This window comes from Solanum stenotomum, chromosome 2 (assembly GCF_019186545.1).
Source record: "Solanum stenotomum isolate F172 chromosome 2, ASM1918654v1, whole genome shotgun sequence".
NCBI classification, from domain to species: domain Eukaryota; kingdom Viridiplantae; phylum Streptophyta; class Magnoliopsida; order Solanales; family Solanaceae; genus Solanum; species Solanum stenotomum.
In genome coordinates this window covers 71,778,057-71,795,721 of record NC_064283.1, presented here as the reverse complement: position 1 = coordinate 71,795,721, position 17,665 = coordinate 71,778,057, and the positions used below count along the sequence as shown (strand labels likewise).

Sequence of the window (17,665 nt, the reverse complement as noted above, 5' to 3'; positions counted from 1 at the left end):
TCTTTATACTAAAGTCGTTTCGTTGTCATATCTGCAAAATTTGTACTATTATCCTTTCCGAACTTCAATCCATCTGGAGAATTGAAGCTCACACCACTCTTTGATGTCCTTCGCTATCAAAATATGGTTATTGCTTTCACAGTTTCACTTAAGTACAACTACTAGTAAGTTACCAAATAATAAACTACTACTATAGTAAGCTTGCAAGTTACCCATGTTTTTCACCACCAAAGCGTAAGGAACCATCAAACAACTTGAGAATTTTGGCGTGTTGCATACTGAAGAATAGGTTCTTTTACCTGTAGATAGAAAAGAAAAAGGGAACAGAAGAATAATTATAAATATTTCCCAAATACTACACTTCAGCTAGCCAGGATTCTTAACTAAGATTTTCTGGAAAGACTGATGGATGTCGTACCATGCTTGCTTTCCTACGACGTTTGTCCTGACTGGACCTGCTACAGACAATTGCGTACTCATCAGGTTGGTTTGGTTTTCCATTAACTCTTCCATTCTCCTTGCCAGGAATAAAACTCTCACGAGAAGCTACAGGCTGCACAAACATCATATATAACTATTTGTTACTTACTGCAGTCTGTTAGGTGATCAACTAATTAATTACTGCAGATTATTGAGGTAATCCACAAATGAACCAACCTCAGCTTTGCTTGATGGTGTGTTTTCATGCTCCTTTCTCTTGGAGACAGTCTGATCACTCATGACAGATCCATTCCGGTATGCATCAGCTTTTCCTCTAGTACGTGTGAGATCCGATCCAATAGAGTGGAGAGCACCACAAGTGGATAGATCTCTAAAGTTGTTGGCTAGTAGACATAAAGTAATATCAGATTTTTGTGGTCAATTAATGATAAGTATAGAAGTAACTTGACTAAACGTTATCAAAATTCAGATGGTTAGAACTTAGAATCATTACCTGATTCATGCATGTCGACATCCTGACCATGTATCGTAATTAAAGATGAGTTAAAATAGTAGAAGTGAAAGAAACTGCTAAACATATATTTAATTCAAGACTATTACCATACTGTCTTTTGCTAAGACCTTCTTAACTACAGCCAGCTTTTCTTCAGTTAGGTCAGACTGGATCACACGCTTCCCTGCAACGACAAAATCAGTCCATCATTGGGTAATTGGTACTATTAGTCTTTCTGCTCCATACAAAGCAGGAAATATGGTTTGCCAGATGCCAGAGGGTACCTAGTCTGCGGTAGCTCTTAGCCTCAACGAATCCATCTTGTGTCATTTTATCAATTAGCTTCTTCACCGCAGTTTGGTTGGCTTCCCCTTCTAGTTTACGTTGGAGCTTGGCAACAGTTACATAGTTCATTGGAAGAGCATGAAACAAAGCCTGAAACAAGAGACTGTCTTTGTTAACATGCAATCCAGGAAGTAACATCCAACTTCATGCAAATCAGTATTAGCGAACTGTTCACAAGATTCTTATTTGAGCAGTTGAAAAGGAGTTGTTATTCATACTCCTCCTAAAAGGGAAAATTGTTATTCATTCTTTCTACTTCACCGGATTCCTCTCCTTTGTTTAAGTTACAACATGACAATCCGAAACTTCAGTCTCCTCAATCAGTAGGACATTATTGGGATATGTACTCTTTCCAAAAACCTTAAGAGAGGACAGAGTATATTACTTCTCTGTATTTGCAAAAATGTTTTCTTCAAGCTCCCAGACTGACTGTACGACCTAAAACTTAAGAGCTGTATAATCACTTCATATATATTACTGAATGTGAAGGAGAAGTCACGAGCTAAAGCAGTAGAGTGAATCACAATCCCTGGTAGAGAACGAGGAAAAGTAGGTGGGCAAAATCTACAAGACATGTGTAATCCACATACAGTTAATAGATATGAACCAAATTAACTGAAGAGGATGGATGTATGACACATCCACTAGATACTTTTAAGCTCAATTCAAAGGATATTAATCAGGTTTCACCTTCATGTACATGTAATCTTCACCCTTGCCATGCTGAGATTGGTTGCCATTTTGATTTTGTTGGCCCTCTTTTTCTTCTTTCACAACATCAAACTCATAGTCGAATTTCTGCATTTGAGGAATATGATTGTAGGTGTTGGAGAAGGATATATTATGATTCAAGAGAGTAAAGAAGTAGACAATTAATGAATTAAGGAAAACAATAAGAAACCTTTTGCTTCTTAATGATGTAAGTGTCTGTGCCAGCACTTGACAGAATTCCTTCTTTAACAAGCTTTTCCAAAATATCTGGAATTGAAAAAGAAGATGAAGATACTTTGGACAGCTTAAAAAACAGAAAGAATACATTATCTGATTATTTTATTTGGCACAAAAACTTTGGGATTTGGCACTAGGGTATGACATCACTGTTCTCCTCTACAGAAATTCAGGTTGCGAACACCATCATTTGCTTAAAAATGTCATTTCACTACCTTCAACTAAGGCCTGCACAATCAGGATCCAATGTTAGGTGTAGGACTGGCTAGCAAATGATAGAGAAACTGACACTTGAAAGGAAAACCAGCAGACGTATCTTACCACTGAGATGTCTGGGAAATTTGAGAGAACATCTGTCATTTCAACTCTGTCGAGGTGGTATGTGCTGATCCATTCCTTAACCCGGTCAAATTGTTGTTCATCTTCTGCAGGATCTTGAGTATCATCTGAAAAACCAATAAACACATAGAGTTCTTGATAACCAGTTTCAGAAAGAAAGTTGATGGTATTTGCTGCAAATAGAAGTACCTTCATCAACCATATGACCTTTATCCTGAACATTTTGCTTTTCTGTGAAGATTAAAAAACTTGTCTTTATAAATTTGTGATTTTAAAATATCATTGACAGAACGAATGCATGTTTAAAACGGGTCGAATAGAGGAATGTGCCTTACCAACTGGTGCAACTATATATTGGTCTTCATCAGAGTCACTGAACTGAAATTGATGGATATTTGACAAAGTCAGTGCATGAACATACTTCAAAGGATAGCAAATAAGTCGAGCTTTATAAAAATAGTTGAGGCAAGGAGAACCAATATTCCACCTCGCTATCAGATGCACTGTCATCTCTCTCGGCAGAATCAGCTCCCAAGCTCATAACATCATCTTGATTGCCATCATTCTCATCCTCACAAGGATCAAGCACGCTCTTAACCTGTGGAAGAAAAGATATCAATGCGAACTGATTGACTACTGAAAAGGAAACTAGTTCATATTCATTTTCCTGTGATCTGTCCCACACCTTCAGAGCTAACACGAAATGCTTGCTGTTGACATTTCCGACCTCCAATTTCAGAGGATTTTTCATCCATGGATTAAGAGCCTCCTCGTCAGTGCAGCCTTTAAAGAAAGGAGGCTCATAATCAGCAGGCTGCACAACCAGAAATTCTGTTACAAAAGTGTTATTTGACCAAAATATGACAAGCTGAGTGATGTTTGAAGCAAAATGACATTTAAAAGATGAACTGGAAATAAGTAAGACTGGAAAATTCTATGAAATGTATTTGATATGACTAAGCAGTGTTTCAGTGCATAAGTATCCCGAGAACCATTTATTGACACGACTACAGGAATCAATTTGGGGCTCAAACTCAAAAATTAAAGTAAGCTACAAAATTACAGAAATGAGATGACTTCTAATAAGGAGAAATCTTATTTCCTGAATGTCAAAAAGGGATGATGATAATTGCAGTATCTTAAAGACTGTGCTTATAGATGCAAATCACATGTCTACAATATATGAAAGTTTAACATTCCCCCGAAACTCAAACATCGAGAGGCAAGCTAAAAGAGGAAAGGGGAAAGAAAATAACAGAAACAAACAAAATTGAGAAAAGGGCATACCGTGACATCATCATGATAAAGAAGCTTCATCAGTATAGTTCGCTGAGAAAAACCAAGAGAATCAAACCTTAGCAACAAGATGATAGTTAACAATTGTCAAACGTCAATGAATAACGAATCCATGCTTTTTAGGAGCAATAGAAACCTTTACCTCTTCTGGCATCTTATCGAGAGTTCTCATCAACTGAATCAATGTACGAACCATTTTACAAGCAGAACTCCTGAAACATACTTTCCTCTCAACACAAAAGGTTCTTGTAATCCAAAAAACAACCAGCATAAGACTGCTAAATTTAAAATAATAATTATACAAATAGTTACCTCATTTGATTGGGTGTTATTTCAGTGGTTGAGTTACACCTGAATGTTCCCCCTTTCTTCATTCCAATACGATTGACATTCATTGACACTTCTTCAGAGTCTGAACTTGAATAACTGAAAGAAACTGCAAGTAGACAGCTAAGTGTATAAGCTTTTTGTCACAAGCCAGACTACTGAAAGTATCAGCACTTCTTTTAGCAATTTCTTTGTCACAGCCTCAGGCAACAGCTATGTCCTAGATAGTACTCTAGTCAGTCTCAGATGTGATTAGCCGGTGTAAATATGATACTACAATCTAATTAAAGTCATCACTTGACCAAATTTTCTTGGCTCTTCTTACATGCATATTCCTCAATCATTGGTCCATCAATTGCTTCACACACACAGAACAGAAGCGTTTTCAGATATTTCTTCTGTAATGCATCATAAACACCTAGGAACAGAGAAGAGAGTGGGGGTAAGAAATGACAAGCAAGAAAATAAACTGTAAGGCTCAGATTGCAAACTAGCAAAAGATCAGCATACCTTTTTCCATCCAATCAATAAGTCTACGTGACTCTGCATCCATTGGCATTAGCTTCTTGATCTTCATCTCTGCTTGTGATATAAGTATCTAGTAAATTAATTTGCAAAAATGAAATAGACAGATACTAATAAATAAATAAAAAAAGACTGTAGATAAAGGTTACCTAAGGCTGGAACAGATTTATCACTGAAATACTTCTCAGGAAAGAGGCCTCTGATGTAACTAATGTTGAATATAGCAATACGCAGAAGGTTCCTTGTCTGTTTTAGAAAACCATGGAGAAAAAATGAATCCATATAATTAGCATGTAGTACTTAATAACTGCATAAACAAGTTTCTATTTCCTGACCAATAAATTAGCTTTAGCAGATCTACTTATGAGGCAATCTGCAATAAATTTACTAGAGAAGCCACTCAGTGACAGTAGAATATCTAGCTGTTCATTTGATTGTAAGTATAAAGCATGCGGAATTTTCAGCCACTGGAATACTTCAGCATCCTAAATTACAAAATAAACTTGACTCTAGATGATAGATAGCATCCAAAGCAGATATCTGAGAAGCACCCAATTCCAGGAGACGATGCAAATTGAAAAACCAGATGAACTTAAACAAGTACTATTTATTAGCTTCTTCGATCACTTTCATTATCTAGAACATGTCTTACACATCTCATTTTTTAATACATACAAACATATTCAATCAACGATATTCTACCATAACCAAAAGCAAAAAAAACAAATCAACGATCTAGAGAATTAATCAAGCAAGGTGAGTCAATCGGAAGTACATCTACAAACAGAGATTACACATTTATACTTCCTTCACACATCAATAATTGATTGAATTTAAATAAACCTCAACATATAAGAGTTTACAAGAGCCAGAAAACTCTGAAGAACGAACTCAAAATACACACACAAAACTACTCAAATCACAACTGAGTAAAAAAAAATCATTGATTTGCCTCCAGATTTGACTCACATGTAGTCAATAATCATAAAAATCGAAGTATCTAAAACATCAGAAAGTGATGGAGAGACTATACAACTCTCAAACACTTCAACATAATATGTTTCATACAAGCACTTTGAGCTATCAACATTCACAAACTCGTCAAAAACGTAAAAACTGAAGGACGCTAAATTGAACAGAGCAAAAAATACAACTACAGTAACGTAATCAATAAGCAAATATGAGAACAATTGTTTACCAGAAGGAGTGAATCCTGCTCAGTAATCTCCGATTCCTTCAATTTCTGTGCCACAACCTGAAAAAAAAAAGAGATTCAACGTGAGAGTTGAGCAATAGGTGAAGTATAACAAGTTATTCAACGAATTGGAAGAGCGAGTTGAGATGGAAAAAGCTTTTGTTCACCATTGTTGACAGAGAGAAACGAGACTCGAACGATTTGGAGAAATTTGAAGAGAAGAATGCTTTTCAGAAAGCTTTTGCTCAGCAAATAGATGGCGGGAGTACAGTGAGAGTGGGTTTATATAGGCATGAAGAGTAACCACGGTTACACAAGGAATTAACTATGGTTAACTGATCAATGCGGAATGCGTGATCTAGTGGCTTGCTAAGTAATTTTGGGGAACGGTAGGGGTTTTCAGTTAGTAAGATGTGTTGCTAATGTAAACCAATTTGTTTATTTGTTTAAGTTCTAATTTATACTCTTCCATGAGCGAATTGTTAATTTTTATTTAATTTAGATTATTTTTGGGCCGAAAAATTATATATTAAATTGAGGTAGTGAGTGAGAGCGAAATAATGAAGGCTGTCATGAATGAAATGAATAAATTATCAACGTTTAATTAACGGTATGAAGTTTTAGAATGTCAAATCAAACTTTAGCTAAATCAATTAGAAGTTTAAAATTGTAAGTCAAAACTTCAAACAAAATATATGATGTTTCATATATAAACGTATAAAGTACGTTTGCATTAATAATATGTCAAACTTCAAACCCGTATATATTTGAAATTTATAACTTCATACGTAAAAATATTCAAAGACAATCTTATGAATTTATAATTCATTTTAAAATAACTAAACTTATAAAAAAAATTGTGTCACTTAAATAGCGATCAGCAGTCCTCAAATCGTCTTGTGTATGTCCTTGTCCCTATAATTGACTTAAAAGGCCCAATATAGTCATCAAGATAAGAGAATATATCCTTAAAAATTCTCTTTTCAATTTCTACCAAAACAAAACATAAAATAAAATTGAACGACGACAACGACAATAACAACATACACAATGAAATTTCATAAATAAAGTTTGAGGAGGGTATAATGTACATAGACTTTACCACTAACTCGTGAAGATGGAGAGGTTGTTTTCGAAAGACTCTCGGCTTAAATGCAACTATTCCAGATATAAAAAAAATATCGCACATCACAAGAAAATAATGTAAATACTATCAGAAAGGAACTAAGGAGTAACAACAACAATATAATAGTGCAATAATCGAAACACAATAAACAACCTGATAGAATAGATTATTGAAAATAATAATAAATATTGATCGATAGATATCATAACAAAAATAATTTCGACTGGGTGCTTAAAAAAACAAATTTTGCAAAAGCTATTTTTGAAAAACTAAAAATAAACCTGTCTCTAAAGGTTTTAATGACTTTATGTTGAAAACCTTTTAAAAAAAGATTTGAAAAGGAACATTTCGACACTTCTCTTTTAAAATTAAAAAAACGCACATAAAACTATATTTTTTTGTTTCCCACCTATTGTCCGGAGCCCACATTGGAGCTTCGATTAAATTCGGATCGCGCACTGCAGAGCCCATTTGGTGATGGCGCTCCCAACAAAATTTTCTCCATATCCAAGGTAAAACTATACTTACTAGTTGCTATCCATTTTGATGTTCAAGTACTTTATCATTTTATATTTTAATTTGGTAGAAAAAAAATAAAAATATATGTATAGTTCTCGTATTGCGTTACTCTTTTAAAAAGGCTAAATGGTGCACTAAATTAATACTATTAAATTATTTTTTTAAAAAAAAAAAAACATTATAACTAACCCTTATAACAGTAAAAAAAAATTACACTCGTAATATATATATTTTTTAAAATGTATAAAGCTTGATTAATGATTATAAATACATATCTACACTTCATTTCACACTTTTCAGAGACCTATAAACCAACAAACTTCTCAATCACTCGACTATATATATTTTTTTAAAATGATCAATTAAGTTTCAAGTTTATTAGTTAAAAAAATTGTATTCGACTCTCCGTCGTTATATTTTTTTTCAACGTTTCTTCAAGTACATATTTAAAATAAATGTCATTTGTCCTGTTTATTAATTCTTTTAAATAAATGTCATTTGTCCTGTTTATTAATTCTTAAAGATCTAGATTATATGAACTTTAACAAGTATATTGACCAATGACCACAATTAGATGGATAAGTTTTGAAATACATCAACAATCTTTTAAATTCACACACTTAAATGCATGATAAAATATTTATATTTGACACTCGTTTGATTGATTTTTTTTTAAAAATAAAATAAAATAACGTGAGTTGTAAAACGCTTATTGAAAATTGCTTTCCTTATCTTCATAACATGACAATTCTTAAATGTTGCAACGATTCTAACTTGAAAAAATTCTAGGTTGTTCGAATTCTTCATTTTTGGTGTTACATTTGTGTCGATTTGATATTATTTTCAATATTGCATCAGTATCGACACAGCGTGGATGTCGATGAAGAGTTCAATTTTGAATTCTTTATCAAAATTGACGGAGAAATTCGGAACGGACTCAATGATTTCTTTCATTAAAACAATACCTAAGCTTTGGAAAAAAATAAAGTAGCTTGTATATAGAAATTTTTATGTCATTCTTTTTTCTTTTACACCCTTCCGAAATCCTCCTCTTAATCAATATCTTCTCCTCAAATTTTCCACGATTTATGTTATATAACTCTCTTTTTAAAAAAAAAAATGAATTATTTCTAGCCAAATCCCCACACTCGTATCCATATCCTCCAATCTTCACTTTCAAATTATAAAAGATCCAACATCTAAATCCGCACTCGTATCAGACACTCGCTCCGAGTCTAAACAACTTAAAGAAAACACATTCACTCATAATTTCCCAACATTCCAATAAAGCATTTCCATATCTCCCAAGGTTGATGATATTTTGAATCTAAACTCAAAAATCCCACTAATCACCAAACCTTTGCAAATCTCTATGAGACTGACCTTTAAGGTATTAGTTTTTACAATTTGGGCAGTGTGACCTAAACTGACACCTCCAGAGAGATAGTAGCAGCAGATTCAAGAATTAACTCACAGAAAAACAAACAGAATGTGTGACAACTTGAACATGTTTTTTGGTATAACCATCTTGTATCTCATACACACTAGCCTGACTAATCTGAATTCACGTCATGAGAAGAGCATTCTACGAGAAATTCATTCATTCCTCAAACCCGAGATATTTCTAGCTAAAACGACATAAGAAATGCAGAGAGCTGCATTTCAGAAAACAGCAGCCTACTAGTGATGTACTGTGTACTTACAACCTCTACGATAAGCAAGTGAATAGTGCCACTATTCAGTTGCAAATCAGATGAGCAAGGCATACACAGATACAAACATGGCTGCAACATATACTAGCAGTTTAACAGAGTAAATAAATCACTTGAAAACACAAAAATTGAATCTCAAAGTGTGCAAAATTGCACACAAACTATATATTAAAAAAAACTTATTCCAATGAACATAAACAGAGAAAGATTAACAAATCTTTCATTAAAACAGAATTAACATCCTCACAGAGCAACTAATTAAACTTTCTCCCTATTTTACACCCCCTTTCAGTTTACCTGAACAAAATCAATGGTATCACATCAAATTTCCAACTACACTACTCGATAATCAGTCGTCAAATGTATCGCCTTTTTCATCAGAAAATCGCGCTACCACCTTCCCATCTGCAGAAATTATAAACAAATCATGATTATTCTCAAATGTGAAACCATTAAATTAGCTTACAAAGTTCATTGATGAATGTTTGTTTACCTTAACAATCTATTGATCATCAGGCACTTTGTACATATCAGCTGTTATTTCTGTCAACCATAAACCTGGAAATATCATCTGCAAAATGGATCAATGGAACAGTAAAATGATCAAAATCTAAAATTAGCAACAAAAAATTGATCTTTAATTAATTCTGGTTAGCATTAATCAAGAGATTACGAGAAAGAAAAGAAGAAGTATAACTTACATCTAAATTCTTTTGAACCAATTTTGGTCGTTTCTTGGGACGACGAAGGGGTCTATGTCCGACCATCGCCATGAAATCTTCATCGATTTCTCGTCGGGAAAGAGGAACGGAAAACTTGACCCTTTGTCTCTTCTCGCCGACTGAAGCAGCTCCGGCAGCTGGAGCATTTGTTCTGTTAGTATCAATCTTTAACCCACCTTTCGATCCACCACCATTTCCTCCGGCAACAGCACCGGCGCCGGAGACGAATCCATTAGGCTCCTTACAAGCCGCTCGGCGAGTCCTCAAGTTCCATGGACGAGACAAGTCAGCAGCAGCAGCATCAGATACAGCTCCCGTCATAGTTGTCGCCGGCGCCGGCGACGGAAACTTCTTGGGTTGTTCATCCATACCTTCTTTGAAGATTGTTTCTTTCATCTTATCAGCTTCTGTTAAGAGATCAAACATCAGCTTCTCTCTCACAGCTCCGATTCCCTCACCATCGTCCTCTTTTCCCGGCGACCTGAATTTCCGGGTAAACCGATCGTTTGATCCACGCCGGTTCACCATTTCCGTCTCCGTCTCCATCCTGCGTCCGATCGACTCAGACCCATTTGACCTCCGATGAACAGAAGAGATTTCTCCATTGGATTCCACCTTCGCACACCTCAAATGCCTCTGGTTCCCCCACTTCAACCCATAAGGTAAGGTGAAATTGTGCAGAGGTTTCGATCTTTCTGGTCCCATAGTCATCAAACACTCAATCCAAATGTCTAAACTTATTCCAATTACACACACCCACAAGCCCAAAATCCCAAAATTTCTACCCTCGCTAACCAAACACAGACCAGAAAATGACTCAAAGTTCCTTCCTTTTTCACTTTAATTTCAAGATTTTGTGAAGAAAAACTTGAGAGAAGAAGAACTGAAAAAGGGGTTTCATAGAATTGTTAATCTTTCAATGCTTTTTGCCATTTTTCTTTACATTTATGTTGGATTAGTTTACGTATAGAGTATATATATATATGAGGTAGCCAGAGAGAGAAGGGGTGGTTTTAACGTTTGGGTTCAGAACAGAGTTGGTGCTACAGTGCACGGTGGATTGAGGGTTCCTCAAAATATATTTCGTTTTTATCTAATAATATCTTATTTCTCACCAAATTATTATTTTTTAAATATTTTTTTTTATGAATTGTTGTGAATTTTTGTGACTAGTATAGTTTATTATTATGTAAAAAATAAAATATTTAAAATAAAATGTTTGTGTATCATGAGGTTCATTTCTGAAATCTATTTTTCGGGTTCAAATTCGTGGTCTCTAACGGTCACATGCTTAAATTTGAGGAAATATATTTTCTATTAAAATTTAGGTAATATACACTAACGGTCACATATTTGAATTTGACGGTAAAGAGCTCGATTGTTATACCAAGTTATTTCTCTTTTTTGACGGAGTTATATAAGAGGGCATATATGTAATTTCAATTAAGTAGATGTATTGATTAATTGATTTACCTTGTTACTAGACTCTATTTATAATGATCCGATTCATTCAGAAAACATATTGACCGTAGAATTTAGGTAATGCACTAACAGTCACATATTTGAATTTTTCTTTTCGTAAGCAGTGAAGATTTATCATAATAGCCAAACAATTATACCCAACGAGCACTCCAGATATTTAAGTCATTTCATGTGCTCTAATTCTATAGCCTCGAACAAAACAAAATCACTAGTTACAAAACTACTGAATCAAGTATCTACATCTACTTACTTTCTTAGATTATTTTAAATAATCTACTTTTTCAATAATTTTCTTCTTAATCTATGTAAAGACATCTTTGTATATGTAATTGTCTCTCAACTACTTTCAATTTCTCGCTTTGTATGTGTGGTATATCCTAACACTCGATATTGTAGCTGTCAATTCTTTCTTGAACTATTTTAAGTGTCTATCGTTGATCCATCTTAAACATTGGGCGCCTCATTCTAGTGTATCCTCTGATGCTGATTCAGATTCTCAATTTGTCCTTCAGACTGGTTACCGAACTACATTCGAAAAATAGGTGTAGCGAAGATTCAACTTTATTGTCCTCACACAAGCAACAAATGTCATCATATGTTTGTATATGAAGTTTGATCATCCTCTTTTAAATTAACAATTTTTTTATTTATTGGTGAGCCAGACAATAAATCTATCTCTAGGCAACATGACAAAATTTTACATTAACCTAGCTTCATGTACCCTTTACAATTTTTTTAATAGATCGTTATAACTTACACTCTTAAATAAGTCTTATAGTCAAACAAACAATACGAGCCATTTCATCTTTCTCATGTATAGCTAGTGTATCACGTGGGTATATGCATCCATATATCTTGATTGCTTTTCATATACAACTTTTGTTGTGTACAATTTTTTCGTATACAAATCGTGTATACACATAATTCATAGACTCTTTCAATTTCTCACTTTTTAGTGAAATGATTTAGGACCTCCATCAATAGACTTTATATCTCTTTTGCAAGACAACATCAAGTCCTCTGCAAACACAAAGTCATCGTTCAACTTTGTATTCTTACGCTTTGGATGAAACTTAATATATATATATATATATTCGGATTATTGGTCAAAAATTTACCGATAGGATTTAGGTTATATGCAGCTATGCACTAACAATCACATATTTAAAATTGAGGATAAAAAGCTCGCTTGTTATACAATGTCGGCTCAAGCTAATTAGTGACTTAATAAAAAATAAGTCAGAGGCCTAACTTTTAATTATTTTTTTATTTATGATATTCAAAGTTATTTCTTTCTTTTTAATACAAAAACTCATTTCTTCCAAAATATTTTTTAATATTGTGGTCTTAAACATATCATGTGGAAGTTAAATTTAAAAATTGATCCAAAAAAATAAATATTTTTTAATGTTTCGAAACAAACTAAAAAAGATGAATAAATTAAAAAAATATAGTACATTCTTTTTTTATTTAAAAAAACTTATAATAATTTTATTATTACTAAAAAATTGAGTCCTTCAAATTTTGGGACTTAAAGCGTATGCCTATTTTTTAAAGGCATTAAATCACCCCGATTGTTATACAAAGTCGCTTCTCTTTTTAAGAAAATTATAAGATGACATGGATGTGATTTCGATGAAATAAGTGATAATAATTTATTTATTCATATTGTTATTAGATCAACTCATGAATATATACCCGGCCAATCATTCAGAAAAAAATATTATCTTTAAAAACTAGGTAATATGCACCAACAATTTCATATTTGAATTTGAAGCTCAAAAGCTCGCATGTTATACGTCCAATACTTAAAATTTAACGAAATTTAATAGACTATAGTAAATAAAAAAATTTAATTCGTTTATTACCAGATTACACTTGGTATAAAGTTTATAATTGTAGGGACTTAATCTAAAATTACACCAACCTCAAGGTATGTGTATTACTGGATCTTAGAATAGATCAATGACTAATGAGTAATATTGATATTTTCAAAGATAGTAATCTTTTTGTATCTTTCTTATTTTTAAAACTAATTCCATTGCCTATTTTACCCTTAAATGCATCATTTATTGGGGTTCATTTAATATATAAAGGATGTATTCTATTAGAGTTGTCAATATAAATTGACCTACTTCATTCGAGCTAACTCATACATATTTTTAAAATTTGATTAGAACCGTCAATATATCCAATGTGCGTAGACAATATTGACAGCTACATTATATTTAAATGTTTTTGGGATAATAATTTTTTATTTAATTACTTATTGAACATTAAAAGATAATTTCAATTATTTTAAAAAAAAAATGTTTTTCCTTCCCGAACACACCCAAAATTCATTACATATAAAGAGTAGAGAAATGAAAAAAATGAAAGAAAACCATGCGGATCTCTTTTTTTAGGAAGATATTTTTCTTCGAAACCCAAAATTTATTATATTTATTTATAAATAGAGGCGATTAAAAAACTCACTTGTCTAAACAGATAATTTATCTATATTTGTTGGTTATATCAAAATTTTATTTTAATTAATTAAGTTTAGTGCCTGCTCAAATATGTATATTTATATAAAATGAAACTGATGGAGTAATAAGAGAATCATTCATATGAAAACAAGGGAGTCGAGAATTGATGTTGAACATGTTACAACGAGTTATCTAAAAGAAATTGCAAGACACTATGCTCGGATGGTAAGCACCCAACTACTAGCGAAGGATTTTAAATTATTATTTTTTTATCAATAGTTGATATTTGTATTGAAGTTTGTGCACCATAGGACCCATATGAACGAAAATGTTCTCTATCAAAAATTCTTCATACCCACATCTTGAACGCGAGTCCTTTGAATATGACATGCTCTAACACCGTGTCGGGCTAAAATTTTCAGCAAGGATCCAAAATATAAAAGTAAATACATAGAGAAGTCAGATAACATTCAATATCTATTACTTTTAACTATATATATAAATAATGTAATTTTCTATGAAAAGAGTCATATGAACTCCTCGATCCTATTTGGCTCAGCTCCGCTACTTCCCATAGGAGAAATATTGGCAAACAGAAAGAACACTACACAGTACACACTGCACTTAGAAAGACAATGCCCAGAGAAAATTTTGTCTTTGTTATCAAGAAAAGAAGAAAGCAAAAGCAGCCAACTTACTTGACAAATATAAAATAAAAATAAAAAATCAAAATGTAACTTTGAACAATTAATTCAGTGCAATCCAATAATATCAACAACTACGGTATAAACTTAAACCAATGAACATAAACACAAACAATTAGAATAAATAACAAAATTGCATTTTTTTTACACCCTTTTCTGTTATACAAGAAATTCAATAATTTCATCAAATTTCCAAACTATAGTTGTTCCATCATAATAAAATTTACCATTGATATCACAAAAAAATGATCTTTTCTTCAAATCTACTGATCTTCAGGCACTTTGTATAAGTCAGCTGTAATTTCCGTCAACCATAACCCCGGAAATAGCGTCTGCAAAAGTACGATCAATCAAATAACATATTCACTATAATTTCTAAGGTGAATTACTGTACATTCATACATTTAATTCAAAATTAGTTGTGATCGACTATACGAATTTAAGAGATTTATCATAAATCAAAACTTACGTCCAAATTTTTTTGAACAAATTTAGCTCGTTTTCTGGGTCTACGAGGGGGTCTATGTCCGATCATCGCCATGAAATCTTCTTCGATCTCTTTTCGTGAAAGGGGAACGGAATATTTCACCCTCTGTCTCTTCTCGCCGCTACAAGAAGCTCCGGCGGTCACTCCACCGGAAAATTCACTTCGAAATCTTGAAGATTTGTTATTCTCCGTCTTTAATGGCGGCAAACCGTTCATTTCCTTCGATCCACCACTTCCACCAGCTCCGGCGCCGGCGAGGACCCCGTTCGGCTCGTTACAAGCCGCACGCCGAGTCCTCAAGCTCCATGGTCTGGATAAGTCTCCGACGGCGGCTGCATCAGATACATCTACCTTCACATTCATCGTCGTCGCCGGCGCCGGTGCCGGAGAATCTAATCCTTCCCGTAAAATCGCGTCTTTCATCTTATCAGCTTCCGTTTGAAGATCAATCATCAGTTTCTCTCTCACAGCTTCAATTCCCTCACCACTATCTCCGTTCACCGATCTGAATTTCGTTCGGTGCCGTTCCACCACCCCTGTTTCCCTCCTCCGTCCGATCAATTCCGACCTTGACATTTCTTCATCGGAATCTTCCTTAACGCACCTTAAGAACTTCTGATTACCCCACTTCAACCCACATGGTAAAGAAAAATTATGTAAAGGTTTCGATCTTTCAGGTCCCATCGCCATATAAACACTTCCAAATCTTCAATATCAGTTTAAAACCATCAAAATCACAACACCCACAAGCTAAAAATCAAATCTTTGTTTCTTTTCCTTATAATTCTGTACTCTGCTCAATATTAAAGCAAATGGGGTTCATATTCTTCGAAAAAAAAATTCAAGATTTGAACTTTTTTCTTCTTTGTGTGTTGTGTGTAGCTGAGTTTACGTGAAATCGCCGGGAATGTAAATATATATATCGGCCAAACGGGAGAGAGGTAGAGAGAGAAGAGGCGATTTTAACGTTCAGGTTCTGAAAAATTGTAGGTGCTAAAGTGCACGGTGGAGTGACGTCTTCAATTTATATTTCGAGGGTTACCCATATTACGACGTCGTTTTTGTCCTTTTTTTTTTTTTTTAATTCTAGTAAAATTATTAGTTTTACCTTCGAACTATTGACAGCCTTAAAAACATTTATTGACAAACTGAACTTAAATACACCCCGATTACCAGGGATGACAATGACGCAGTGTGGGACGGATTGAGCTTAACCTGCAATTTTTTTAATTCACCCCACCCCGCATTGACTCGCCCCCCATAATTTGTTTTATATATTTTTTTTCTAGCTAAGTTTGATACTAAAAATAAAATTCATTAAAAAAAAGTTTATTTTTTCATTAAGTTGTATTAATTGAATAGATAGTGACTTGAAATTTATTTTTTAGAGGTCAATTGAAAAACATATAAGAAATTATATTATTTTGGGAAAAGACACAAGTACCCCCCTAGGCTATAATCGAAATCCCCGAGACACACCTTAACTAAACTAAGGTCCTATTACCCCTTAACTTATTTTTTTTGTAATTTGTACACCTTTTGTCTTACGTGGAACACTTCGTGACTCCACGCAATTGAGGCGCGAGGGAGATATTTGGATGCCACGTAAGCCAAAAAGGTGCACAAAATTACAAAAAAAAATGGGTTTAGAGGGGTAATAGAACCTTAGTTTAGTTAAAATGTGTCTTTGAGATTTCGGTCATAGTTTGGGGGGTACTTATACCTTTTCCCTATTATTTTTTATTGAACCATTTTCATTTATTATCTTGCTATCACCCTTATAACATGTAAAAAATTAAAATTAAGTTTGAACTCACATAAAATCGCATATATCCGCAACCCGCCCCCGCCCTACATTAATATTTTAAAAAACTCACTTAAACCCATCACGCATCCCTCCCACCCCGCACAATCTTAAACCCGCCTCGCCCCACCCCTCCCATTGTCATCCTACCGATTACTAAATTCTTGCTAAGTTTAGGAGTGTTTTCAACACTTTCTCTCGGCTTTTTATTAAGAGTCTTATACTCCTATAAGAGTTTGAGATCACTTGTTGGAACATCTGGCAAATCAAGGGTCGATTATGTTTTGTTATTATAGTAGATGAATATTTTTAAGACTATCACTAGCTAGTTCAAAAACGAAACAAATAATTTGCGTCAAATTTAAATCCTTTTATTTTTTTGGGCAAATATGTAATCTTTTTTTTTGCCAAATTGTAATCCCACTAGGCTATACGCGCAATTTTTATTTTTATTTTTGTTTTCTGAAATTTGTATTTTCAATCCACAAATCATTACAAGAAATTCATATTGATCCTAGAAATATAGAGAAAATGATTCTTTAATATATGGAAGTTGGGATTTCTCAATTATATCGTAGTAGCCTTACATATATAATTATTGAGAAGAAAGTCTAAGCAATTCCCTTCGACTAATCAATCATTTCAAAAAGATATTTCAATTAAGATAAGTAGAATAGTCAAAGTTCAAATGTCTAAATAATTATATTTTTGAACTAATATCATTTTATTTAT

The 17,665-nt window shown here is 33.5% G+C and overlaps 3 protein-coding genes across 3 annotated transcripts; all 3 read right to left on the bottom strand.

The window, feature by feature from the left end:
- Positions 1-70: 70 nt before the first annotated feature.
- Positions 71-6,163, bottom strand: LOC125855182 (meiosis-specific protein ASY1-like). Its single transcript, XM_049534867.1, has 22 exons — positions 6,077-6,163; positions 5,913-5,969; positions 4,864-4,960; positions 4,700-4,768; positions 4,515-4,607; positions 4,175-4,298; positions 4,005-4,074; positions 3,854-3,895; positions 3,252-3,380; positions 3,054-3,164; positions 2,902-2,944; positions 2,756-2,797; positions 2,549-2,673; positions 2,443-2,455; positions 2,181-2,257; positions 1,970-2,077; positions 1,219-1,369; positions 1,042-1,118; positions 935-956; positions 658-824; positions 419-553; positions 71-299 (listed from the first exon to the last, which is right to left on the bottom strand). The coding sequence occupies exons 1-22, from the start codon at positions 6,077-6,079 to the stop codon at positions 246-248; spliced, it is 1,809 nt and encodes a 602-aa protein (XP_049390824.1). The 5' UTR covers positions 6,080-6,163; the 3' UTR covers positions 71-245.
- Positions 6,164-9,394: 3,231 nt separating this feature from the next.
- LOC125856845 (uncharacterized) lies at positions 9,395-11,037 on the bottom strand. Its single transcript, XM_049536490.1, has 3 exons — positions 9,968-11,037; positions 9,760-9,837; positions 9,395-9,671 (listed from the first exon to the last, which is right to left on the bottom strand). Exons 1-2 carry the CDS (start codon positions 10,697-10,699, stop codon positions 9,769-9,771), a joined length of 801 nt encoding a protein of 266 aa, XP_049392447.1. The 5' UTR covers positions 10,700-11,037; the 3' UTR covers positions 9,395-9,671; positions 9,760-9,768.
- A 3,662-nt stretch (positions 11,038-14,699) lies between these two features.
- Positions 14,700-16,118, bottom strand: LOC125855176 (uncharacterized). The gene is made up of 2 exons (XM_049534859.1): positions 15,112-16,118; positions 14,700-14,974 (listed from the first exon to the last, which is right to left on the bottom strand). Exons 1-2 carry the CDS (start codon positions 15,817-15,819, stop codon positions 14,906-14,908), a joined length of 777 nt encoding a protein of 258 aa, XP_049390816.1. The 5' UTR covers positions 15,820-16,118; the 3' UTR covers positions 14,700-14,905.
- Positions 16,119-17,665: the final 1,547 nt, after the last annotated feature.